Source organism: Lasioglossum baleicum, chromosome 2, assembly GCF_051020765.1.
Source record: "Lasioglossum baleicum chromosome 2, iyLasBale1, whole genome shotgun sequence".
Taxonomy (NCBI): Eukaryota; Metazoa; Arthropoda; class Insecta; order Hymenoptera; family Halictidae; genus Lasioglossum; species Lasioglossum baleicum.
The window spans coordinates 19,667,843-19,692,225 of NC_134930.1; the positions used below are offsets into that span (position 1 = coordinate 19,667,843).

The 24,383-nt window shown below is 37.9% G+C and overlaps 5 protein-coding genes across 6 annotated transcripts; 3 read left to right on the forward strand and 2 right to left on the reverse strand.

The window, feature by feature from the left end:
* Positions 1-75: 75 nt before the first annotated feature.
* LOC143219913 (sushi, von Willebrand factor type A, EGF and pentraxin domain-containing protein 1) lies at positions 76-15,727 on the reverse strand. Its single transcript, XM_076445707.1, has 32 exons — positions 14,713-15,727; positions 14,042-14,329; positions 12,931-13,186; positions 12,584-12,781; positions 12,315-12,479; positions 10,749-10,931; positions 10,355-10,567; positions 9,836-10,036; positions 9,468-9,716; positions 9,135-9,383; positions 8,474-8,686; positions 8,320-8,414; positions 7,936-8,251; positions 7,665-7,877; positions 7,436-7,597; positions 7,069-7,365; positions 6,723-6,865; positions 6,541-6,640; positions 5,935-6,148; positions 5,707-5,864; positions 5,509-5,597; positions 5,340-5,449; positions 4,436-4,608; positions 4,161-4,375; positions 3,868-4,075; positions 3,358-3,531; positions 3,174-3,265; positions 2,978-3,114; positions 1,905-2,781; positions 1,168-1,327; positions 909-1,097; positions 76-846 (listed from the first exon to the last, which is right to left on the reverse strand). Exons 1-32 carry the CDS (start codon positions 14,980-14,982, stop codon positions 683-685), a joined length of 6,771 nt encoding a protein of 2,256 aa, XP_076301822.1. The 5' UTR covers positions 14,983-15,727; the 3' UTR covers positions 76-682.
* LOC143220041 (uncharacterized) lies at positions 10,394-13,360 on the forward strand. The gene is made up of 3 exons (XM_076445796.1): positions 10,394-11,343; positions 11,910-12,030; positions 12,099-13,360. The coding sequence occupies exons 1-3, from the start codon at positions 11,213-11,215 to the stop codon at positions 12,240-12,242; spliced, it is 396 nt and encodes a 131-aa protein (XP_076301911.1). The 5' UTR covers positions 10,394-11,212; the 3' UTR covers positions 12,243-13,360.
* A 539-nt stretch (positions 15,728-16,266) lies between the features above and the next one.
* LOC143219945 (uncharacterized) lies at positions 16,267-21,157 on the forward strand. The gene is made up of 6 exons (XM_076445735.1): positions 16,267-17,705; positions 17,844-18,143; positions 18,230-18,341; positions 18,418-19,080; positions 19,158-19,337; positions 19,398-21,157. Exons 1-6 carry the CDS (start codon positions 17,464-17,466, stop codon positions 19,575-19,577), a joined length of 1,677 nt encoding a protein of 558 aa, XP_076301850.1. The 5' UTR covers positions 16,267-17,463; the 3' UTR covers positions 19,578-21,157.
* LOC143219955 (protein SHQ1 homolog) lies at positions 19,561-23,239 on the reverse strand. Of its 2 annotated transcripts, XM_076445745.1 has the most exons (9): positions 22,735-23,239; positions 22,477-22,667; positions 22,127-22,320; positions 21,456-21,860; positions 21,259-21,382; positions 21,017-21,180; positions 20,677-20,831; positions 20,527-20,574; positions 19,561-20,195 (listed from the first exon to the last, which is right to left on the reverse strand). In XM_076445745.1, exons 1-9 carry the CDS (start codon positions 22,875-22,877, stop codon positions 20,057-20,059), a joined length of 1,563 nt encoding a protein of 520 aa, XP_076301860.1. In that variant the 5' UTR covers positions 22,878-23,239; the 3' UTR covers positions 19,561-20,056. The 2 variants fall into 2 exon arrangements, with proteins under 2 accessions (XP_076301860.1, XP_076301862.1); XM_076445747.1 differs by lacking the exon at positions 20,527-20,574 and having other exon boundaries at positions 22,735-23,238.
* A 236-nt stretch (positions 23,240-23,475) lies between these two features.
* LOC143220052 (ATP synthase F(0) complex subunit g, mitochondrial) lies at positions 23,476-24,306 on the forward strand. The gene is made up of 2 exons (XM_076445801.1): positions 23,476-23,636; positions 23,965-24,306. The coding sequence occupies exons 1-2, from the start codon at positions 23,600-23,602 to the stop codon at positions 24,222-24,224; spliced, it is 297 nt and encodes a 98-aa protein (XP_076301916.1). The 5' UTR covers positions 23,476-23,599; the 3' UTR covers positions 24,225-24,306.
* The last annotated feature ends 77 nt before the right edge of the window (positions 24,307-24,383 follow it).

The following is a 24,383-nucleotide window of genomic DNA, read 5'->3' on the forward strand; positions in this document are numbered from 1 at the left end:
CAATTCTACTTATAAAATTCAGAAAATTCGATTAACTTTAAACGTTGCAATACATTACCATTTTATATATGGGTAAAAAAGAAGTCTCAGTTCATCGATGAGTACATTTATATGTAGATCATAAAAATTAAGAGTCTACGGAATGCTCAGTATTATGTATTTATTATCTCGTGTTCGCAAGAGCCAGTTCCATTTTGTTAATCAATGTTGTGCGCGATAAGTGCGTCAGATATTCTGAGAATAATATGGACGTTTTTTATTGATGAATGTATCTCTTGTACAGTATTACAATATTATTTAGTGAACATACATTTGTGGAGTGTAGAACGAAAAAAGTTATAAAAATCGAAGATCTGATAATTTTGACATTGAATAAAAAAACTGTCACATAAAATTGTTATGTACAACGATTAGACTGCGGATGTTTATGCAGTTTTCCATTTTTATAAACAAATTTTTAGAAAGTGGCATGAGATGAAATTCTATTTTTAAGTGGCGACAGTCTTTGTAGATCCGAAAGAAATAAAAATCTTACTAAATTCTATCAAACTTTATATATACTAGCATATTTTGAAAATATTCATTAGCTATAAATGCATGAAGATCCGCAGTCTAACAATGATTTACTCTAACTATTAGGGGTATAACCTAATAATTATATTGAAAAATTATTCCTCGTCAATTAATTGCAATTTGGATAGTTGCTCCAACGACCATCAGCTCCGCACGTAATTAATCCTTGTTTTCTGCCATTGGGACAGACGTAGGTCAATTGATCTTGATATAAGTATGATCGACCGTGTACAGTAACACCAGGTGGAAGTTTCGGTTTATTACACGATAGTTCTACGAATGTCGATTAATCAGGATAAAGTCGATCAGGTACTTGAATAGATATAGATACTTACTTGAACATTTACTATACACTTTCGACCAGTTTCCATTTGCAAGACATCTTGCATTCGATTGGCCGTACATTAAATATCCAGGTAGACACTGATAAGTAATCATATTACCAAATGTAAAAGTTACTGTTTCAATACTGTCCTCTTTTAACAGCGCGTTTGTTAGTTTCGGTGGTTTCCCGCATATTACAGCTAAAACAGAGAATTATCTTTTCTTGGAGACGTACTATAATTAAGTTCACCCTGTAAGTTTTTTTCTTACGTTTGCAAGAAGGAATTGTTGACCATGTACTGTTTGGAAAACAAACAATTTCTCCGTTGCCTTCAAGTATATAGCCGTGACGACATTTGAAAGCAATGGCACTGTTCACAGTCCTTGAATAATTATTATTGTTCCCAACAATGTATCCGTATTCAGGAACCTATTGTCAATTTTAATTGAGATTTATCTAATGTCTAGACTGCGGATATTTATGCATTTGTGGATTATAAAAATGTTCAAAAAGTGCTAGAGCATTAAATTCAACGGAATTTAGTACGATTTTTATTTATTTCAAATCTACAAATTAAAATAGGGTTCTATTTGCACATTTTATATGATTTTCTTAATTTTGTCAATATAAAACCGATAAAATATCTCATGCAATACTTTTAGTAGTTTCTTAAAATATTAAATAGGTTTATTAATTTATTGAATATTAATTTAAGTGAGTGGCGACTCAGAGTAACCCCCAAGGATTGCTGTACCATTATTCAAAATATTGTTTACATTATTAAATATGTTGGTATTATATCCATAAAATGAAAAAAAATCTAGAGCAAAAGGTTAATGATGCAACAAACATTTTGAATAATGGTACAAGAAGAAGATGGCGCCTCCGAGTAGCCAACCGAGTGCAAAGGGTTAAAATTTCTCTACAAAATTTGAGGATTGCATAAACATCCGCACTCCACCAATGTCTACATTATTTATCAAAATACATCGTATGCAACGCTTACTGCAACTAAAGGGCAAATCGTTTCTTGACAAATATCAGCTAATTCGTTGTCAAATAAATTGTCAACGATGTTACTATTCAGTTTCAAATAATCGATTTGCCACGTGCCATCTTCATTACAAAACCATGTTAAATTGGAAACATGTATATCAACATTTCCGTCGGTTATACTCATGTCATTGTTACTTCTACAAGTCAGAATTATTTGGTCCTTGTAAGTATGTCCTTTCACAAAGTATTCGAAATTTTTGTAGGATCCATTCAAATATTTTGCATCATTCAGTTCCCTAATATTGTTCCTCCAGATATGATCATTGTCGTCTATTTCTCTATGAAGATATTTAAAAAGTGGACAATCTAAGATGGGACATTCTTTAGGTTTACAAGTTGGTGACGGTGACCATTCTTCGTTGCTCATGCACGTCCTAATGCTGTCCCCAATTAATTTGTATCCCGTACTACATTTCATTAAAATCTGTGAGCCAACGATCAACTGATTTTCCAAATCATCATTCGTTTTTAACGTTTCTTCCTCCTTCGTAGTATTTACTACGTCATTGAAAAGCTCGATGGTACCATTTTGCGTTTTTAAAAATATTTTACCATTCTCTATGGTACTAGGCCAGGGACAGTTAAGTGGCACACAGTCGGGAACGAACCCACTCCAAGTACCATTTTCCGTACATCGAAGTTTAAACTCGGTTAATAAATTATGGTTTCCCTGAAATTTATACCCTGGATGGCAAGAGTACCCAACAATGTCATCGAAATAATAATTCCTTTGAACGGTTTTATTGATCGTCTCTGGGGCCAAGCTTGTGCTAGATGTCTCGTGCAGATTGTTGGAGTTAGGAAAAATTATGTAACCGCGATCGATCCTGTAAAGAACCATTGTTTAGAATATTCCGAACAATATTATTTATTATCATGTAGTAAACTAATTGCTCTAACTTCTCAAAAAAGTTAAAATGCAATATTAAAGAAGTTATCGTCCTTTTAAGAGTGTCCAAATATTAGTGTTAATATATGTATATTAACAGTAATGGTGTATTACTGTTAATTCTTATAACTTACTCCTTGGGTGGTGAGCATCCATAAATTTCACACGTTGGTCTCTCGTGGTCCCATAATCCTGACTCTAAGCACGTCAGAAACTTCTCCCCAACCAAATGGAACCCTGTATCGCACTTAAACTCCAGTTGTTGACCTACCTGGAATTCAATTTCATTAGTAGTCTACAATTTAGTTGATCAATAGAATTTCTGCATACCTGGAGGATCGATAGATCGTCTCTTTCGTACTCCTCTCTCACGTACTCGATGTCGCCGTGTTCTGGAGCCAGTAAATTCTTACACGTTCTTCCTGCCAGCAAAATTAATGCATAATGCAATCAAGTAATAGATCATTCTAGCGAATTCTTTTCCTATATTCATTTTGTAAATGGAAATGCTCACCTATGCAAACAGGAAGCACACCACTCCATTTCCCATCAGCGTTACATATTCTATGGGGATTTCCCAGAAGCTGATACCCACTCAAACAAGAATAACGTATTTCGTCCCCGAAGAAATACGATTTACCCTGTATACGACCTCGAGGGAAATATCCCGGAAAGCCGCATTTTTTTCCTGGAGTCAAAGCCAAATTGATTGTCTCCGAGGTATAATCATCTCTAGACTGCGGATCTTTATGCATTGATAGCAAAATTGAGTAGATAAAATTCAAAATTGTTGGACAATTTTAAAAATTGAGAATGCCGATATACGATTTCTCCTCTGTTAAAATTATTAAGGGAAGACAACATTCAATTTCGTTTCTATTTCTTGCAATCGATGCAGACAAATTTTATTTTGCATAAAGATCCGCAGTCTAATCATCTCTTTACAATACTAGAAAATTTAGATGATCAATATTTTCTTCCCACTGGGAATAAATTATTTTGCTGTATTGATATTCAATCTTACTAGCGCAAACAGGGGTGTAGTAGCCCTCCCAATGCCCTTGTTTCAGACACCTAACTTTCAGCGATCGATGTTCCTTTCCTCGAAATCGCACCACGTAACCAGGATCGCATTGGTAAATAATTTCGGACGAGTCTTCACTGATATTCATGTTCCCTTTAAACGGCACGACTGGTAAGGGACATCCACGGCAGAAAGGGCTGCTCAGTATCTAAAAATACAAACATGTACCTCGCTCAGAATTTTTTTCATCCTAATTATAATCGTTCGGTTGAACAATAGCATATGACAATTACCGCAACATCGCCGTGTACGTGTGTCTGCACCTGCGGCCAGGCAATTACGTTACCGTAATACTTTTCACAGGTGTTAAACAATCGTTTTATGTCTGCCGATGATAAAATTCTGTCCCAAACATCCAGCAGAGTTACTTTTCCCAGGAAGGATTCCGATTCGGAGAATCCACCACCGACGCGATCTTGCTCTTGTCCGATCACGAGGGTGCCATTGCCTTGTTATAAACAAGATTAAGTGGTATTCACATCTTTGTTGCTGTCAAATATGTTGTTACCTTGAATAACAGTCTTTCTCGCGAAACGAGATCCACTGTCTCGTAAAAGTCCATCGATGAATATATTCCAGGTGCCATTTTCACCTTCCCAGGCAATGCAAACGAAATGCCAGTGGCCGTCGTTCACCTTAATGTCGGTTACTACCTTTTGCCCGTTGATGTATATAACGAGTCTACAATATAACAATATTATTTATTTTCTGGAGTACCTCGCCCCCTGTAGGTGGTCCAACTAATGTCTCCTTTATTTTTGGTGACGTAACAAGTTTTTGAATGCAATGTAAACGGCATCGCAAGGTGAACGCTTTGCAAATGTTATTTTTCTCTCGAGGTCTGTTCCTGTCATCCAAAATGGAAATGAGATATGATATTCATTTTCATCGTTATCGCTAGACTGGATCTTTATGCAAAATAAAAAATGTTTGCATTGATTGCAGGACACAGGAGCCAAATAAAAATTGTCCTTCTTTGTAGACGAATTCCATCTAGTAGACTGTAGTGTAGTAGACTGTCCATTTTTGTCGACGAATTTTAAGAGAGAGAAAGTAAAATGAAATAAAATCTTATTTTTAGTGGTAGTAGCCTTCGAGGTCTGCTATAAATAAAAATCGTATTAAAATATTTGTTATGTCGTCACTGGATTGCGGATTTTCATGCGTTTAAATTAAATTGGCTGAATGAAATATGAAACAGTGAAAGATTAGAAAAATCCAAGAATATTGTTATGTGTTCAATGTAAATGAAGTGAATTTTCCTTCGACTCCTGCTGCCCAAAAATCGCTGTAAAATATCTTTATTTTGCATAAAGACCCGCAGTCTAGTCATCACAAATGAAGGAGTATATTTAGGTGGACCACCCTGTATATCGTAAACTGTCGCACTCCTTTTTACAATAAATTCCTACCCGTTATAATCAGTTAACGTGAACGTGTTGTCGTAATACCGCGTTGCGTACGACAGCACAGTTCCATAATTAAATGTGTCCTTCGATTGCAACCACAAGCATGTCGTTAACTAAAAATTAACGTTCAATTTAATCGTTTCACTGTCGAGTCGTTTAATTCATTCGTTACCTCGGCTATATTAACCGCGGGTCCGTTCATTCTAACATAGTCAGTCGTTCCCGATTTAGTAAAATGCACAACGTAATCGGATGACAATTCTATAAAAGAAGAAGAAACATGCTTAGTTAACATGCTCAATTAAAAATTGTCTATTTAACTCTCTGCTAAATGGAAACAAAAGAATATATTCGTCAAGACTATACTTTCCAGTCTCGCAATTGCGTCCTGTGAACGGCATGGAACACGTGCACGTGTAATTGGAAATTTCGTTCAAACATTTCCCATTATTCCGACACGGTACCCCGGCACAGTGATCCACTCTTATCTCGCAATATTCTCCGGTGTAGCCGTCGTTGCACTCGCATCTGACAATGCAGCATTATTAATGCATATATATTAAGTTCATCTAGTTCATAGTCTTTTGATTATGCACACCTGTAGCTCGATCGGGTTGCGTTTTCCTCTTCGAGATTCACGCAATACGAATTACCTTGGCAAGGCAACCAGTCGCAGGGCAATAGGTTGCAATGACGCCCGAGGAAACCAGGCTTGCAGATGCACTGCCAGGTTGCATTGGCAGTGCGACAGGTAGATCCTTCCATGCACGGCGGAGGATCGCAGTGATCCACGGAAATCTCGCAAAATTCTCCTGCGAATTAGAACGTCACGTTAACTGATCGTTACCCGTTTAATGTAGCTAAATAAAGCTGATCATTAAATGTTTAACGTAGCTAAATAAAGATTTCGTTCTTATGTAAATCATTTTATAATTGATCGAAAATAACATCTCCATAATTTTACATTTTCAAAACGTCTTTACTGTTTTAAGTTTCGCCTAGTCATTTTTGTCAGAAATACATAAAATTCGCTGTCTACAGATCATCGATAATGTTAAATATTCGGTGAAATAAAAGGATTTCGAGGGGGATAGAGGGTGGATAAAAAGAGTATCCTAGGAAAATTGCTGGTCTTTCATACTTCTCGAGATATTCGGCTGGAAAGTTCTCAGATGAACACCCTGTATATCATTCACTGACTTACCTTCAAAACCATCCTTGCACTCACAACTATAATCGCTCTCCGTGCTGACGCAAGTGCCATTGTTTTGGCAGGGGTTCAAAGCACATTCATCGACGCGCAGCTGAAAATATCAATATTGCTTATTAGGGCCCTATTGTTTATCATTTTCTTTAAACTAATTTCTCAGAGAACGCTGCACTTACTTCGCAGTTACGTCCCGAATATCCAACTTCGCATGTGCAACTATAGTTCACCGCGCTGTTTGCGAAATTGTTAACGTTACAAGCTGCCCCGTGCAAACATGGCGACGATTCGCACGGATTTCGGAACGTTTCGCATTTTGATCCTGAAAAGATTTTGTTCAGTTCGTACTGATAGCTCTTAACATGGACATTTTATATTATTTACAGGGTGACAAGAAATAACGGAGTTAATCATTTCTTATTATAATTCTGTCACAAAATAATCACATTATTTCTTGTCACCCTGTACACTCCCAACCAAGAAGATAGCACGCGTGCGTGTAGTATTAACGCGTTGTACGCTCACCGACGTAATAGTCGAGGCACTCGCAACTGAAGCTGTCATCTTCTTGCATGCATTGCGCGCCGTTCAAGCATGATTCGGATTGGCAGGTGTTCACGTCTATCTTAAACAATGGTAAACAATCATTTGCATCCTTGGAACCACGGTTGTCTGTAGTAGTATTGGCTGGACAAGATAAACAATGGTTTTGCCCATAGTCCGGTTGATAAAAGCCAATGTCACATTGCAGACAGGGTTCAAGAGCCAAGCGGACACCATGATACCGTTTCCGTCGAGAGTAATATCCTGGCCGACATAGAGCTGCACAAGAACGAAGCGATAAAATAACTGAAATGCTCCTAAAAACTGCGTATAGTCATTCCGGACTTACGTATGCAATCTCGCAGAGATCGAGAATGCATTCTTTTCGTAGATGTGTGCTCAGGACAGCGTTTGCATCTTACGGAGCCAGCAGTGTCCTCGTATTCACCGAAAGGACATGGTCGACATCGATGAATCGATGACTCGAAGAAAGTCCCCAATGGACACTTCACTAGATTTATAATAATTAATGAGACATTAACGAATTGAAGATGCGAAATATTTCTGTACTGATTTACCACAAGAGTGCTTTTTAAGGACACTTCCTGGCTCGCAGAGCTCCTCAAAATTTCGAAAAACGAGGTGCAGATTCAACGCGAGTTCCGCAACCTGTCTGTTCGTCTTCTCATCCAACAAATTCAGTTTGCCAAACTGCGACATCGACTCCATCTTCTGTCTCAACTTTTGTATCCCTTCTTTCGGGTTGTCCACATTTTCTTCGACTATTTTCCCTACGAGAGAAGGATATCTTCTTTCGAGAATATTTCGTTTGTATTCAAATAAACTTACCTAGAATCTTGAATTTGATTTCGATCTTCTCTTTCTTCTTCTTCGTCCTCGATTTGTTCTTGTTAGCACCGTCGTCCGTTTTAGCATCTCTTCTCGTTCTGTCGTCGAGATTGTTTCCATATTCTTCTTTTAGAAAAGACTCGAGAATATTCGAGTTTAAGTTCCTTCTTTTTCTCAACGAGTTCGAAGAGATGTCTTCCGTTGATTCGGCATCCACTTTGCACTCAGGATCGAAGGTAATCAGGTTGCATTCGACGTCGTTGCCGCAAATGTCGAGCAACGTCGATCTCAGATCGGCCGTAATGTGTTCGCTCAGCTGGTAAAAATGATTAAATGTTTCGAATTGAATTCAGAAATCGATAGAAATAAAGAAATGAGAATTACCTCGCGCAGGGTCGTTTGATTGTCGCACGTCACGGATGCATTTCCTTCGAACTCGATGCTTCCTTCTTGGGACACAGTTTTGGGCGCCGCTGATTCTGTGCACAAATAACATTGTTATTTTGTTATTGTTATTTTGTGGACGTTTCTCGCGCACCTGAACAATCTGAAATATAATTCTCCTCGGTCCAGTTCGCGTTGGTCGTATTGCATTTTAGTAGCAATACATCGTCCACTGCACGAAGATTCGGGACCGCGTCCGCAAACTGGAACCCATCGTCGCAAACCACAGCGCACTCGTTCGTCTTATTTTCCGACATCGAACAGTTTGAATGTCCATGCAACACTTCCGGGATTTCCTGGCACACATCTGAAAATCATGGTCCCCAAATAATGTACAGGGTGTCCCACTTACATCACTTTCTTTAACGAACTTAAATGTTTTGAAATTGCAAAACATGCGGCGTTTTTTCTTGCAACCACAGATTTATATTTAGACAGCGGATTTTCTGCATTTATACAAAAAACGAGTAGTTTAGAACTGTTGTATTAGTTTCAACCTATTAAATGAATTTCTATTTCATTCCAGGTTGATGCGATACAGGTAGAAAATATTTATTTAGCATGAAGATCCGCTGCCATTATTTCTCCAAAATAGAATCCAAAGTAGAATCCAGATTTAATGTTATTTCCTCCCTTAGTAATTTTAACCCCTTCAATTTTCAAAATTCTCCTGCAATTTTGAGTTTCACCTACTCTGCAGTCAAATGATAATGTTTCAAACAAAAAGTTGATTGGAAAATCGAAGGAGCGGTTACCTTTTATAGTGACGTTCAACGCACAAGTCGCGACGTTATCATACTTATCGATCGCGTTGTACACGACTCTTGTAAATCCGATCGGGAACGAGCTTTCTCCAGGACGATGATTTTGCTCTACTCGCACGGGTGCTTTCGAGTTATCGTAAAACCCGGGTTCATCCCAAGTTACGTTGCTTATCCCGACCCCGTTGTCAGTGAAAAATATCGGGGGATCTATACAGTTCTCGATCATTGGCGGTTCGTTATCTGGAACAATTAACTGAATTAGAAATCTCCGAGATTTTCTGCAAACGACAAATATCAAAATAACGAGAAATACCAAAATCATACCGAGAATTTTCACTTTGAATTTGCATCTAGCCTTATTCCCTGTCGAATCTTGGGCCATGTAAACTATAGTGCGCGAACCGATTTTTGCTTTCCAGGGGATTGTGACGTACGGTTTGCTCCAAACCGACGGAGATTCATCCGCGTTATCGGTGACTATAGGACTTGTCCAGTTCACGTATGCGTAGTTTTTTCCTGGTAAACTTTCTACGGCGATGTCCGGTGGACACGTTATGGTTGGCGGTACTTTATCTGCGGGAGAAACAGTTCGGAATTGATCGAGCAAAATCAGAAGAATCACTGTAATAAATTGTCAATTTTCGTTCCTTTCGGGCGGTTTAAATAACAAATATTTGTAAGTCTGTAACAACCTATGCAGCGATTAACGCTTCGTCGTTGCGTCCAGACTCCGGAACGTCCTCCGCACATTCTTGCACGCGGACCCTCGAGAGCGAAACCTTTTTTGCACGTGATCGTGCAATTCGTTGTGAACGGTACCTTCTCTGGCCCGGTACAGATTTCGGGTGAAATCTTCCCGTATGGTATTCGCTTCAGAGGCTCGCACTTTATCGCTGCAAATTGAACCAATCAATTGGACATTCAACAGAAAAATACTTTCACGACTACAGGTTATGCAACTCGAAATTCACCCTTTCGCAAATCAATTTCACACTTTTGCAAATCAAATTCAACTTTTTACACGTTTCGCACTCTAAATTCAACCTTTTGCAAATCAAATTTAACCTTTTACAAGTCTTGCACTCCAAATTGACCCTTTTACATATCAAATTTAACCTTTTATAGGTTTTGCACTCCAATTTCACCCTTTTGTAAAGCAATTTCAACCTTGTGCCCTGAAGAATACTTTCGCGACTAAAATGTTTACTTACCTTTGCACGTTGCTTTCAGCCCATCCCACTGCGACAAGGGCAAGCAATTGCGAATTTTGCTTCCGCGAAGCTGATAGCCATTGTCGCATCGGAATTGACAACGAGTGTCGATCGGGAACGCCGTGTTGTCCTCCGTGATTAAGCGTTGATCTTCTTCGTTCTGACATCGTAACCGACCGTGCGAGGGGGCTCGAAGTGCCGGGCATGTTTTCACTGTTGCAAATAAACAGCAATTTGAACAACTTCAAAATAAATATCTTTTACATATCAACGTTCAATGGATAAAAATATAAAAATTCTTCGTTGAATGTTATACTAGAATGTTATAAACTATACAGGATGTCCCATTTAAATCGATCGCCTCGAACATCTCCGAAATACTTAACATACTTACATAAACACTTCGGCTCATTTCCGGACCAATTACCACCTTTCCCACAAAGTCGAATACTGTCTCCTGTTAGGTAGAAACCGATCCTGCATCTTATCCCACAAGCCGCGTGTACCACGTTGTTACACGCGCTCGCTTTTACCAGGTATCCATTCTCTGGGATCCTCAATTTAGGACATGTTATAACTGCAAAAATCACGTAACAATCTCTGACGAACTGTGAGATTTATTGTTCATGTTTGTAGCACGTTATTATAATTCTTTTCGTGTGAAGTAGATCTAACGGTAACACATTGTAAATTCACATTGTTTCCGGCGAATCGATCGGAATTGTTTCTTTCTAATACGGAGAAGTTATCAGCGTTCTTCAGATAGTTACTATTTTAAACTTCACTGCGAACGAGTCGAAATTATTCCGATCAATTTTGTGACATTTCAATACAATCCTGTGGTATTTTTATTAAACGATGGATCCTCGATCAAGCAAGCCTCACGACTTCGTGGCGAATTCGAGGAACTTAACCGAAGCGATAGCCAAGGAAAGACAGTTGCAAATGAAATGGTTGGAAACGTACGAATGGTTGTTGGACGAGCATGGGTACGTACGATAAATAATGGCATTATAGTAAAAAATGTACTAATGCTCTCGGTGCACTGGTTCGATCTAATTTTACATCAAAGGTAATGCTCCGAAAATTTCATTGAAATTGGTTAATTGGTTTACGAATTATAAACGATAAAAAAATGGTGAAACTTGCCACTTTATGGTACACTACAAATTACCACTTTTGATCGTTTATAACTCGCAAACCAATTAACCAATTTCAATGAAATTTTCGGAGCTATAATTTATACCAGTTGACAAAACACACTTCTTAAATTTTCGTTACTGGCCCAACTAAAAAAGTTGTAAAAATCAATTTTTACTATTGTTTTTTACACTTCCTACCAAACGCATTTTTCCAACATATTTTTTACACATCATTTACCAAACTAATTCTTCTAGCCTTACAGAGAAATTGAAGTCGTTTGGTCCATTCATAAAAAAGTTGTTCTGATTTAAAAAGTGTGTGGAATCAGTTATGCTCCTTACTGTACATACATGAACTATTTTATAAGAAATCTGAACAATCATAATTAACCGATGATTGAATATGAATTCAGAAAATTGGAGAAGGAATTGGCGAAACTTTGCGAGGAAAAGCACACAGTTATCGAGACCGAAAAATTCGTGCGGGAGGAAGGGAAGACGTGTCTGCCGTTTCCGGTGACCACGAGCGCAGAGGTGAGAATGAAAAATGTGCAATTGAAAGCTCAACTAATAATACAAGGATTAAACAATTAACTTCACAGTATGGTTGGCTCGCATCGAAACCAAAATTCCGCCTCGAAAAGTATGGATCGTACAGGCCAGAATATCCTGATCCTCTTAGAGACATAAAATATTTGAGTGGGGACATACCTATACTCGCGGCTGGCAAAGGACATATGTGGTAGTGAACGAAAAACAACATCGTGCAACAATTAAATCGAACATTAGACTAAGAAAAGCATTTTTTAATAAATCACCTTCGCATTTTTTCCCGTCGGTTATGAATTCTGATGCGCAAACGCAATCTTCCACCGAGGTTGCTGGTACTTTAATAGTTACGTGATTCACGTCTGGGCAAGATATGCACGTGGACGTTGAATCACCGGAAACCTCTTCGGAGGCGTACGTGCCGTTTGGACAGGCTGGAGAAAGTAAATTTAGTGAAATAACAATTACAGGATGACAAGAATTAAATCGAATTGTAGGCTGTTTTGTAGATCATGATCTACATTTTCCATGAACTCACGCGTGCAGGATCCCTTGAAGCCTGAGCCGAAATATCCAGTGGGACAAATGCAAGCGTAATGTCCGGTTGCAATACCGCAAGAGCACGTTGCAAAGCTATCGCAGCAGCTTTGATTGTTTCCGGTTTCACTGATATTGCCGCACAAGATGTTACAGTTATCTGACAACGTGACTGGCTCGTATTTTCCCGTTCTCAAATCTAAAAACGAAAAAATAATCTACTAACCCTCGCGCGCTTCATTAAAATGTACAGATAATTTTAAATCTTTGGTATATGTATTAATATATGGTTCGAATCGCATGATTTTCATTGCAGTATTCAATTTCTTTGAAGAATATCGGACTTACCGCGATGCAAAGCGCGGCGCGCGAAAGCTTCGAACTCGGCGAAACTGTCGAGAAAATAACTATGCGAATAGCCGGGAAAGCTAGCTATATCGTGAAGCTCCTGAACGTTTCCTGTGCGAATTCCGAATGTGAATATCGTTGCACCTGCACTTTTCAAAAGATTCGCGGCGGGCCGTGGGTCGCCGCCATTGCTGAAGCCGTCGGTGATGAGGAACACCGCTTTCTTCGCGCTCTGCCGTGCTTTTTCGAGAATCCTCTAACACCAAAAATATTATTAACCCTTCGGGAACAGCGTCAGTACATCATACTGACTCTAAGAATATTTTAAAATCGATTATACGCGGTGAAATTACACTGTTCAACACCGTTCCACAATTACTGTTGCGTGGTTCTTATAGAGTTTTTTTACGCTGATTCCGAATCTGGTCCTGAAACATGATTTTGTAAGAAAAACATATTTTTCAACTTTAAACAAATATTGTGATGTTATTATAAAAGATATTAAATTGTTCTTAACAGTAAAAGATTCTGTAGACTTACCCAATTTAGATTTAGACTTTGCCCAAACTCCTCGTGTTTAATGATTATTATTAAAACATTCGTAATGTATTAATATTGGATATCACTGTATTCGGGAAAGTCTACAGAATCTTTTGCTGCAAAGAACAATTCAATATCTTTTATGATAACATCACAATATTTGTTTAAAGTTGAAAAATATGTTTTTTTTCGAAGTCATGTTTCTCAAAAACTGTGCGTCTAGGAGAAAAATTAAAGACAGATTCGGAGTCAGCGCAAAAATTCTATAAGACCCACCCAACAGGAATTAAGAAACATAAAAAAAGTTTAAATTTGTTGGACAGTGTAATTACACGCGATGCACTTTCCTTTTTTGAACATGGTTATGGAAAATATCAGAGTCCGAATTTTTAGTAACATCCCTAACATGAAACATAGTACAATATCCATTGTGGAGAAAGAAGATGACGCTCGCCGTCGTCCTCGAAGGGTTAGTGAATATGTAATATGTATCTAGTTCTAATTTATGTTCTCATTTATGTTACGTATTATCGTGAAGTGGAAGAGAAATGAGAAATTGAAGAGTGCTTACGAGAGCCTCGATAAGAGCGCCGCGCGTGTATGTTCCGCCACCGGGGTAATCGATGTCGCTCAATTGTTTGTTTAATAAATAACACTTGTGGTCGTTGTCGCTGATACGAGATATTTGATCGACGGTTCGTCTGACGTTCCGTCTTCCGCCAAATGTTACAATCGCGATTCTGGTAGCAGATTGTCCCACGATGAAATCGGATAAAAGATTCTTCACGAAATTCAACTCGCATTGGAAGTTCTCCAAGCCGACGGATCCCGACGCGTCGACCAGAAAAATTAGTTCCATCTAAAATACACACAGTGACTATTTACCATTAATATTCGAACGCTCTTAAATTACGATTTGGACTTTTTTGAGAAGTTAGAGCAGTTGGTTTACCATTTTATCTGCAATTCCGAAAACTTGCAATTTTTCTCAAAAATGTTTGTCACGCTGTGTAGCAAACTAATTGTTCTAACTTCTCGAAAAAGTTCAAATCGTATATGCTCCAATTTTAAAGAAGTTATCAACTTTTTAAGAACGTCCGAATATTAGTGGGAGTCACTGTATTCCACATTTTACCAGAATAAATTACAACTATTGATTAATTGAATCTACGATTAACTATCTGGATTTTATCTTTGAATTTTCATTTAGAAACGCCGCGGACTTTCGCTCCGACTACTCGCCTGGTCAGTTTGATTTTTCAATCGGTCGATATTTATTTTAAAAAGCCGCGACAGAGTGTCTGGCTTGTTTTTGAACGGTGTCTCGAAACTCCTGTTGTCACTCTTCTCCTTGTCATAGTGAAACAACAACGGCGTCGCCTTGTTTTCTTCGATTGCTGCGTCATGCAACCCCGCGTCGATTCGATCGGCGCCATCGGAAGATGCGATTGAAACGAACGGAACGGATAATAATCCGATCAGTATCCATTTAGTCGCAATGGGGCCAATCATGTTTGCAATTCACATTTGTTATTCGCTGATACTCTCAGGACATGTCTCACGGAAAACAATCTTGCACTTCCGAGTCGATCAATTTAACACGGCAGTTCGGAATTAGGGAAGGCAGAGCTCGGTCCACTCAATCAGATTTTCTGCGCGGTCTCTTTTGCGTCGACGTTTACACATATCATTAACCGTTTACAGCGGATCTACGCGTTCATTTTAATCGAACGAATAACGACAGCGAAATAACGCTTTTTCATCATTATTGTAACCGCAGAATCCATTGGTGTGTGTGTGTGTGTTTACGAAAATATTAAATACTTATTAATAATATGAATTACAAGACGATCGAATCTAATAGATGATTAAACTCTTCTTAGCGTTGTTGTACCACGAACGAAGTTTGTTATTGTATAAGTGAATTTGAAGGAGGCACTGTTTCGAACGATCCTACATGCAAGAGATCGCGTGTCGATACATCGAGACAAAATGCTACTGCTTCGCAAACGAACGTCCGAGAAGTAGCAAAGCATTGAAAAGCTGAGAACAAGGGACTCTCTGTTCCATTTATACTGTGCACACGTGTTCATTTTCATCGACTGATCTCGACGAATGTCCGATCTATGAGGAAATGAAATTGAAACAGCCGACAGCATCACGAGACGTAGAGATAAATCGGAATCATACTAACGACGTGTACCATAGGATCAATCGGGCGCATTCTTTCCCTGCTGTTCTTGCGCGATTATCAATTATCGCATGCTATTTCCGTTAACACGTTACCTCTCGATAATTACTCAGTACTGTATAAAAATACACGCTGCTCGGGAAAGAATGTTCACTCATCTCCAGACTTAGGTATTCTAAAATTTCTCCAAACAGGAGACTTCTTTAATCTTCCTAAATACAAAAATTAATCTCTCAATCATTATATTTAAATCTAAGTACAAATTCAACTATCAACCACTATATTTAAATCTAAATTCAAATTCAACTTCCAATCATTATATCACTAGATGCGAGTAACTCAAAGTTAAAAGTAATCCGAAATACTTTTTGGAGTAGCACAGTGCTCGGAAGTCTATTCATAGGCTTGCGATAAGTAAGATGTCAGCAATCTATTACAAAGCTCATCGCTGTGTAATCGAGCGATTAAAAATAAAAATGCCTGACAAAAACATTTATTCTTTTATCTAGACCAGGGGTCGGTAAACTACGGTCCGCCTCCTGTTTTTAATCCAACCCGCGGTGTTAATATTGTTCTTTACATTAAAAAAAAACAATAAAAATAGATCATATTACGTAAAATGAAAAAGAAAATTGTGTAAAAATATCACTTCCTGATAAAAAAATTTGAGTAGATAATTATCCATGTAAATATCTTGGAGTTTAAAAATTTTACGACCTGTTGTGCGACCAATCGGATCGATGCAAAATTTCATGTATTCGATCCTCCGCGTTTTTTTAAAAATACATCGTCATGGGATATTATGCGAACGAAGCGTTACATGAACCGTCAACGTGTCGATGCGGCGACAGCATCCGAGGAAGGGTGTCGTGTTCATGTCACGTGTAGGAGGGATGTTGAACTGTAGCCTGCTGCAACAGCAGAAGCAGCAGCAGCAGTAACAGTAGAGTAGAGGAGCAAACCAGCATGCGAGGTCAGAAAAACGCTGCAGTCCCCGTGCGACCCGCATGCATCTCTCATCAATCCGACGTAAATTGATTCTTCTGCTTGGATATCGGCAAACCACGCGTTCACGTTGCCCATCCACGATCTACAGTTGCCGATCGTCTGATTCATTCTTGCTTTCCCAACCGGTTTATCTCGCAGACAAAGATAAAACCGCCGCCGTCAATAATTATATCGCGGGTGTACTTCAAACCGCAGTGTCTACTAAGCGGTTTCAAATTTTCAATCGAAATTTCTTTCCTCGTTGATAATCGTACAGTTCACGAGGGTCGTTTAAACTTTTTTATCTCAGTGCACAGTTCTTCGAATTGCCACTACAATTTTTCCTCGGCAGTGCTAGTCGCTCTGTCCTCTCTTTTTAAATAAACAGATGATCTTAGGCGGTAGTGGAGGAAGAGTTTTAGTTAGAAAAGTGTCGATTTCATAGACGAAGACTGTTAACAATCCGCAGTGCCTATTAAGCTGTTCTAAGTTGTGTTAACGAATGAATCGAGTCTATAAAAATTCATTTTCTCGTTGAACAAGTTGAAGAGTGCAATTCGAACCTGATTTTCTGGTGTTCTCGATTGCTGCAGCTATTTCTATTCCGTTTGTTTCGTGCGAATAGAGAAAAGTGTCGATTTCACGGACTGTTAACAATAATCGTGGGTGTACCTCAAACCACAGTGTCTATTAAACGGTTTTAACTTGTGCTAACGCAAAATGAACGAATCGAATCTATAGAAATTCATTTTCTCGCTGAACAAGTTGAAGAGTGCAATTCGGACTTGATTTTCCGTTGCAAAAGTGTAAACGTTATGTCGATGCTAACTGTTACGCTGGTGATCGCGCTGGTTTTCGGCAGCTACGCTGAAGAAGAGGACTTTCGAGGGGGTTCACAGGCTCCGCGTTATTTCGGTTCACCAAACGAGCCCCAAGGAGATCAAGGATACGCGGAGCAATGTCGCGCCACGAATCTGTGGAAGGGACAGTTGGGATACGTGAATGTCTTCGCGTTCTTAGACCCTTCCTGGCATTATAGCTACAGACAAACAGTCATGTGAGTCTCCGAAATAACCACTACCTTCTTTTTCCATTCATTCCAAAATTATTGTATATACCCGGGTTTGGTGGTGAAATTTTGTAATGTATTTTTAAGATTCGAAATGATATATGTTTTAAAGTAATTCTATGAAAGGTTGGAGTTACTGAAGAAACGATTAGATCGATCCGGCTTTTCGAACATTTTATTCTTCGTGGTGACGCCGTCGTCGAACTTACCGGAGAACAGCGTGGAGAACAATATAGAGATAAGAACGTGGAAAGAGATATCGAAAAACTCAGTCGGACAAAAATATATTTGGGGTATCGATGAAACGCAGCTTAACAATCAAACAGAAAACAAAGAAAGAGGCATTATTTTTCTCCGAGACGCGCCCGAGTTGGGTATCTGGGAGCATTTTCGTGCCTCGAGAGACGAGGTGGTTGTTCTCGATCGGTGAGTCTCACTCCAGTTTGTCGCAGTAGACTTCCAAATCATCATGTTACAAGATTCACCCTATATATTCGCTTCTGTTGTTGCAGATGCGGTAAACTAACGTATCAAGTAATAATACCATGGAGTATACTATATTTCCCATATGTCAAAGCAGCTATTCTTTCAACGTACAAAGAGTATCCTTGTGGCCCATGTGACGTAAGCACAACTGAAAATCTAACACAGATAATTCACTAAAAATTACAGAAAATTCACCTATTTCTATAATAAACAGGAACAACCGTCGCCGGTGTACAATACAATGGAATACGAAGAATATCTCTTCGAGAACGCAAATTCGAATACGAAAGGAGCAGAGAAGAATCCAGAACGAGCTCCTGATAATTTAAAATCAGAAAACGTGACGGCATCTTCGGAAGAAACGCAGGAAAACGAGGAAAACACGAGTTTAAACGCGAATGAAACTTCTGTTGTCACAGATGCACCATTCACGAAAATAGATCTAAGTATACAGGAGAATAACAATACGGAAGACAATGGTTCTTTCACCGCTGATCAAGTAGAACCAACCACGGAAGTCTCGTTGGAACAGGAGCAAACTGAAGTTTTGTCTACAGTGTCAGACTTCAAGACAACCGAGGATTACAAAGGAGCACTATACAGTGACTTTTTGAAAGAAGAAACGGGCACAAGTAGCGACAACTTGTTATTTACCATTATCAATACGAGAAAAAATCCTGAGGAACTTAAGAGTGAAGAGACCACGAAATCTGAACTGAAAAAAGACGAGGATCTACCTCTGCGCATCGTATTATACGCGCCGCACACGCATCAGGAGAATCAAACGTCGAAAGAGTACACGCATTTAGTATTAAAATCAGGAAGTCCCGAGTACCACGACCACTTCCACAGCATGAACGGAATTTACAAGCAAGAGGTAAAACATTTCTTTCAGTAATACAGAACTTTCTCGACGGCAGATTTAACTGTTTTTGTATGCATTAAAATCGAAAGCCAGTGGAGAAAACAAATCCAACAACGGTAGGCGATAAGAACGTAGAAAAATTCGCGAAAAGTACAAACGAGAGTCCAGGAGTGTACGGGGAGATAGCGTATTACTGGAGAACGACGGAAGACGAGGAGTTGAATAATCAAGATGACAATGTGGAGCTCTTAAAACTCGACGATGATGCGGTAATCATTTCTGAAATGTTGTTTTTCAATACCTTTGTGTTTCTACGAGTATCTTTTTAGATGGAAGGCGCCGAGACTAAAATCAACAATGACAGCGACACACTGGTTCAATCCAGTGACGACGAAGCCACAGATGCGGATACGAAGATGAAAGTTGACGAAGACTCGGAAGAATTAGTGCAACGTAGACTAATCGAACATTATAACAAATTGATACCGTGGATTCATTACATCCTTTAACGAATAAATCGTATTTATTTAGTAAATGTATATTACAGAGAAAGTGGTGTATACACTGTACATGTTTGCATGGACGATTACACTGAGGATGTTTATGCGATTTGTAATTTCTGCATGCAAATTCTAGCATTTCCCGAACACTTTCGGAAGCTATAAACGCACAAAGATCCGCAGTCTAATGACAACCACGCCGTTGTAAAATAGACACGAGACTCTGGTGTGGTCCAGATATCCTTGTAAACGAACACTCGGTAAGTTTATAGAAAGTTAATTGTAAACGTGAAATCGTATTGTGGCTCTTATAAATAATGGATCGTGTATGTACATTGTCAGTATGAGTTTCTGAACACATAAGGTACAATCATCGTTTTATACTGGTACATTTAAGTAAATTAAAAGAGCTAGAGATACATTTATCTTTATCCAGACAACGACAGACGTTCAATGTGGTCCAAATATTGAATACGTGTTTCGCAAGTTCACTCGGGTTCGCTTGCATCGTCAGAATCTAAGCTACTAGTACTATTGCTTGTAGTAGATGTGCTCGAAGAACTACTGTCCGAATCACTTCCTGAATCTGTATCGCTGCTATCGCTTGAACTGGAGCTGCTCGATAATCTGTATAAAACATTAAAATCGCGTTAACGAGTGGTAGTAAATTCTATATGAAAACATTCTTCATTGTGCGTTTGTGGCCATGCGTATAGTGTGCGAACATTATGGCAGATTGTTATTGCTGTGTACCATTGGTAACAAATGTACATTCTAGTTGATATTTACACAATTCGTCAAGGGGTAGTGCGAACTGAATAGTTAGTACATTATGCCAGCATATTTTAGAAAGAGTCAACATATGTGAATTGTTTTATTTATCTAGTAAGATGTGAACAATTAAGCCATGTTAGATACGAGTTATCGATATTCTAAACAATTCCATTGAAATACTTACAAATACTTTAAAGAATGTTTGTCTTTAATGTAGTATATAGTCTTTGGCCTTTAAAATAAAATCACACACAAAATAAAGACATAATGACACCTTTCGATGAAACCTTAAATTCGAGAAAATAGTGGAGATAATTTTATTTGTTTTACTTACTTATCCTGTTCGTTGTCGTTAATTATTAAGTCATCCACTTGGTCCACCATCTCGTGAACAGAATTTTCTATAATCAGATCTTCTTCTTGAACCGAATAAGCTGCTTGCTCTAGTTCGACCAAGTCGAATCCCATATCTTCCTTGCTTGGTTGGATCTTGAATAAATTGATAAATTATACTGCGCAGGTTAGGGTGGCTCTTTGAATTTCTCTTACTACACCCCCCAGGGTTGTTCCAAATAATTCAAAAACAATCCCCCCAACTCTGGGGCGTCCATAAAAGAAATTTTGACAAAAATGTTTGACAAGAGTAAAGAGCCCTAGTGCAGGTGCGTACTTACATCGGCTATTAACATATCCAGAGATTCTACCGAAGACTCGCTGATCTGTTGCAACCACACTAAATAATCCTTTATGTACAATTGATTCAATATATACCGTGGCTCGCATGAATTGTTAAACAGTCCGTGTATTTCACAGAAGCGTTTTATAATATATTTTTTACCTGATAGGAAGACACACATTAGAAATTAAATAACAGGGACAATGTCACAAGCTACTGTTAATTATTGCTTTTGCTTACCCAGCTTAACAACCTTCTTAACGTCTTCAAGTACTTTCAAAGAGAGATTCCAATTCCTAAAAAGTGGGTAGCATACTGATCTTCTGAAACATGCTCTTACAACTTCGTCTGCATCGGAAAAGTCCTAAAAATGTACCGGATGTATAAAATTTTGTAATTAATAGCAGGAACAGTGTTCATCGTAAAATGTTACATACATCGAACCAAGATAAAGTAGAACTCAATTTATTAATGGTCCAACTACTTTCAACCGTATTATCTCCCAAAGTTGTTCTGTGATTATAACAGCTACCAAATAAAATATCAACTAAACTGAGAAGCAATTTATACGTTTCTTCGTTGCTTAACAAATATTCTTTGTTCGGAAGTTCCTTTAGTAGGTCTACTTCTGTTTCGTTTAACGAAATATGTTCTTTATCGAGGATATCCCACTCAGCAGTGTACTTTATGTATGGTTCTATACATTCCGGTTGCATTAAATCTGCTAAATAATGTTCCTCGTTGAAGTCTGAAAATTCACTCTTCTCTCGTAAACTTTTCCTTTCAGATTGTGGCACTGTATCCGGCGATGGAAGATCTATTATTTCCTTGATCCATGACGACTGTAATTCAAAGATATAACGACGATGTATACATAAGTTATAATTAGACTGCGGATTTTATGCATTTATGACAAAAATGGGCATGTACAATTTAAAACAGTGGACATGTTAAAAATATTTAAGCACATCGAGGTATTAGTTTCAGTTTAATAAGATAATTAGACGAATACAATTTTTATTTAGCTCATGTCCCTTGCAATCAATGCGAACATTTTTTATTTTGCATAAAGATCCGCAATGCGACAGTTATGCTTTCAGATGTATACCTCGAAAGCTACCAATGCTCCGGAAACTTTATTCGCGAAACCATATTTCGGAGAAGTAGCCAAAAGAGGCACAATGTTTGCGGGATTATTTTGATGTATGTACCACTCGTCTCCATTTGTATTTCCATCGTTAACTAAGGAATCATTTTCATTAGACGAGTCGTTAATGTCTTCTGAGTTCGCTGATGGATTTCCTATGACAAAAAGCATAGTAAAATAAAAAATGCCATTATTTGAAACATTCTTCCTGTTATATAATTTTTTCATATTTAATAAGTTACTTAAAGTGGCTCCGAGTAAAAAGGCTTAAAGAATCCTAAATTAAATACATCTATGTAAATTATATTTACCGATTACTTCAATGTTGGGAATAATATTGGTCTTCTTTTTCGGAGGTGCTAGTAATGTAGTTATCATATCCAAGTTTTCGAAATGTTCTCCTTTATTTACTTTCGAAAATTTTAAAGAGAAATCCCCTTTCTCACAATCATAAGATCCATGCGAAGAATCATTCTCCTCTATTTCACCAGGAAGCTTCAACCTGAAATAAAGCACTTATGTATTTAGTTAAAATGAAAAAGTATATATATGTTTAATGAATAGTTTACCTTAAATAATACGGCGTAGAATAAAATCTGAAGTCTGTTCCATCGACATAAACTTCCGTATCTTTAATATTAGCATACGGTGCGTAAATAATGATTGCAACTTCCGTGTCAGTTTGAGTGATTTCAAACCGTGGAGTCAACATTTCGATATCTTGGCTTTTATTTCTTCGAAAATTACAGTTTTCTGTCACGCACAATACTTTACACCTTTACAAAGACACTCTGCTCGATGAACATTAAATAAGATACCGATATAGACATCAGAACGTATATATATACATATTAATAAATTTTCGTCGATTATTTATGTATCACAAGTACACGAACGACTGGTGTCTTCAAATGGTGTAGTTACAACTGCATTCTTATAAAAAGTATCAAAAATATTGAATATATATCGACCTTGCATTCACGAAACCACATTTCAAAATTAAAAATTTGTTTCTATGACATTCCAGGTGAATACATACATGTGCTCTCACATTTCCCACACAGTGACGAGATATGATATGATGGATAAATGGATATGATATTGTGCGCTTTCCCCGCACGCCCGCACATGCGCGAAAATTTTAGCATCAGTATCGTAGTATGTTCGGCTAAACTGAGGTACCTCGGTCACCCCGCCTAATCTCGCAGAATTTGTTGTGATATGATTTTGAAATATCCCCACGAAAAATAAAATATCCCTACATGAAAAATTAAATATCCCTACATGAAAAGAGGCTTGGAGGCTACTGGGCTACTGCTACTGCTATATACGCTACTTGCGCTACTGCCAGTTACTGCCTACTGCTGGGACAGCGGACAGTTGTTCTCCGAAGCTAAATTCTATCCGGAAAGATTTCAGATTTAAAAATCGAAAATGGCAGCACGCGAGGCAACATTAAAGCTATGGAAATGTACGTATGAAATCTATTAAATAGTGTTCTTAACAAACTTGCTCTTAGTATCATACATTTCTTTCAATATTATATCAGTCACAATTGAGTTACAATTTGATTATTATATAACATGAATTCCTGCTTTATTTGGTACAATATTTAATAAAATTCTCAAATAGAAATTGAATTTTTATAATTCCCTGTTGAAATTTATCATATAGTTCGCGTGAATAATTCGCACACGTATAATCTGTCAAATATATAGTTTTCGACGTTCTGAAGGTTATGTAAAAATAGTGCATTTGTGAAATTATTATAAACTATCATGGTTTTGTGTTTGTTACAGTGACCGTTGCTAATTCTAAGGAACTAATTCGAAAAACCGTATATTACGGGAAAGTTGAATTGGTACCGCCGAAGCCAACCGATTTTCCAGCTATTAAAAGTGGCTTCCAAAACTTGATCAGTTCCGCTAAAACTGGGAAATACCGTGAACTTACAGTCCGTGAAGCATGGTTGAACACTTTAGTCGCCATCGAAATTTGGTGTTGGTTTTACATAGGTGAATGTATCGGCAAACGACATATCATTGGATACAAAGCTTAAACATGTATTGTAATTTATTCGCATAGACATAATCCCTGTATAAAGAATAGCTGTTCTTCTAAATATAAACTCGTAAAAAGAATATGATTTTTTAAAATAAACATTAATATTGGTTTGCTAAACCAATTTCTTATTTCTATGAAATTATTAGATTCATTT

Excerpts from the sequence above, each read along its gene's own strand:
- LOC143220041 (XM_076445796.1), top strand. The coding sequence starts at position 11,213 with ATGGATCCTCGATCAAGCAAGCCTCACGACTTCGTGGCGAATTCGAGG. Across the intron at positions 11,344-11,909 it reads TGGTTGTTGGACGAGCATGG|AAAATTGGAGAAGGAATTGG; the intron begins GTACGTACGATA and ends ATATGAATTCAG. Across the intron at positions 12,031-12,098 it reads CGGTGACCACGAGCGCAGAG|TATGGTTGGCTCGCATCGAA; the intron begins GTGAGAATGAAA and ends TTAACTTCACAG.
- LOC143219913 (XM_076445707.1), bottom strand. The coding sequence starts at position 14,982 with ATGATTGGCCCCATTGCGACTAAATGGATACTGATCGGATTATTATCC. Across the intron at positions 4,609-5,339 it reads ACGTTAACTGATTATAACGG|ACTCGTTATATACATCAACG; the intron begins GTAGGAATTTAT and ends GTTATATTGTAG. Across the intron at positions 2,782-2,977 it reads GGATGCTCACCACCCAAGGA|GATCGATCGCGGTTACATAA; the intron begins GTAAGTTATAAG and ends GGTTCTTTACAG.
- LOC143219945 (XM_076445735.1), top strand. The coding sequence starts at position 17,464 with ATGTCGATGCTAACTGTTACGCTGGTGATCGCGCTGGTTTTCGGCAGC. Across the intron at positions 18,144-18,229 it reads GAGGTGGTTGTTCTCGATCG|ATGCGGTAAACTAACGTATC; the intron begins GTGAGTCTCACT and ends CTGTTGTTGCAG. Across the intron at positions 18,342-18,417 it reads ATCCTTGTGGCCCATGTGAC|GAACAACCGTCGCCGGTGTA; the intron begins GTAAGCACAACT and ends TATAATAAACAG.
- LOC143219955 (XM_076445745.1), bottom strand. The coding sequence starts at position 22,877 with ATGTTGACTCCACGGTTTGAAATCACTCAAACTGACACGGAAGTTGCA. Across the intron at positions 21,861-22,126 it reads GAGCATTGGTAGCTTTCGAG|TCGTCATGGATCAAGGAAAT; the intron begins GTATACATCTGA and ends TTTGAATTACAG. Across the intron at positions 20,196-20,526 it reads AAACATTCTTTAAAGTATTT|ATTATCGAGCAGCTCCAGTT; the intron begins GTAAGTATTTCA and ends TGTTTTATACAG.
- LOC143220052 (XM_076445801.1), top strand. The coding sequence starts at position 23,600 with ATGGCAGCACGCGAGGCAACATTAAAGCTATGGAAAT. Across the intron at positions 23,637-23,964 it reads AACATTAAAGCTATGGAAAT|TGACCGTTGCTAATTCTAAG; the intron begins GTACGTATGAAA and ends TGTTTGTTACAG.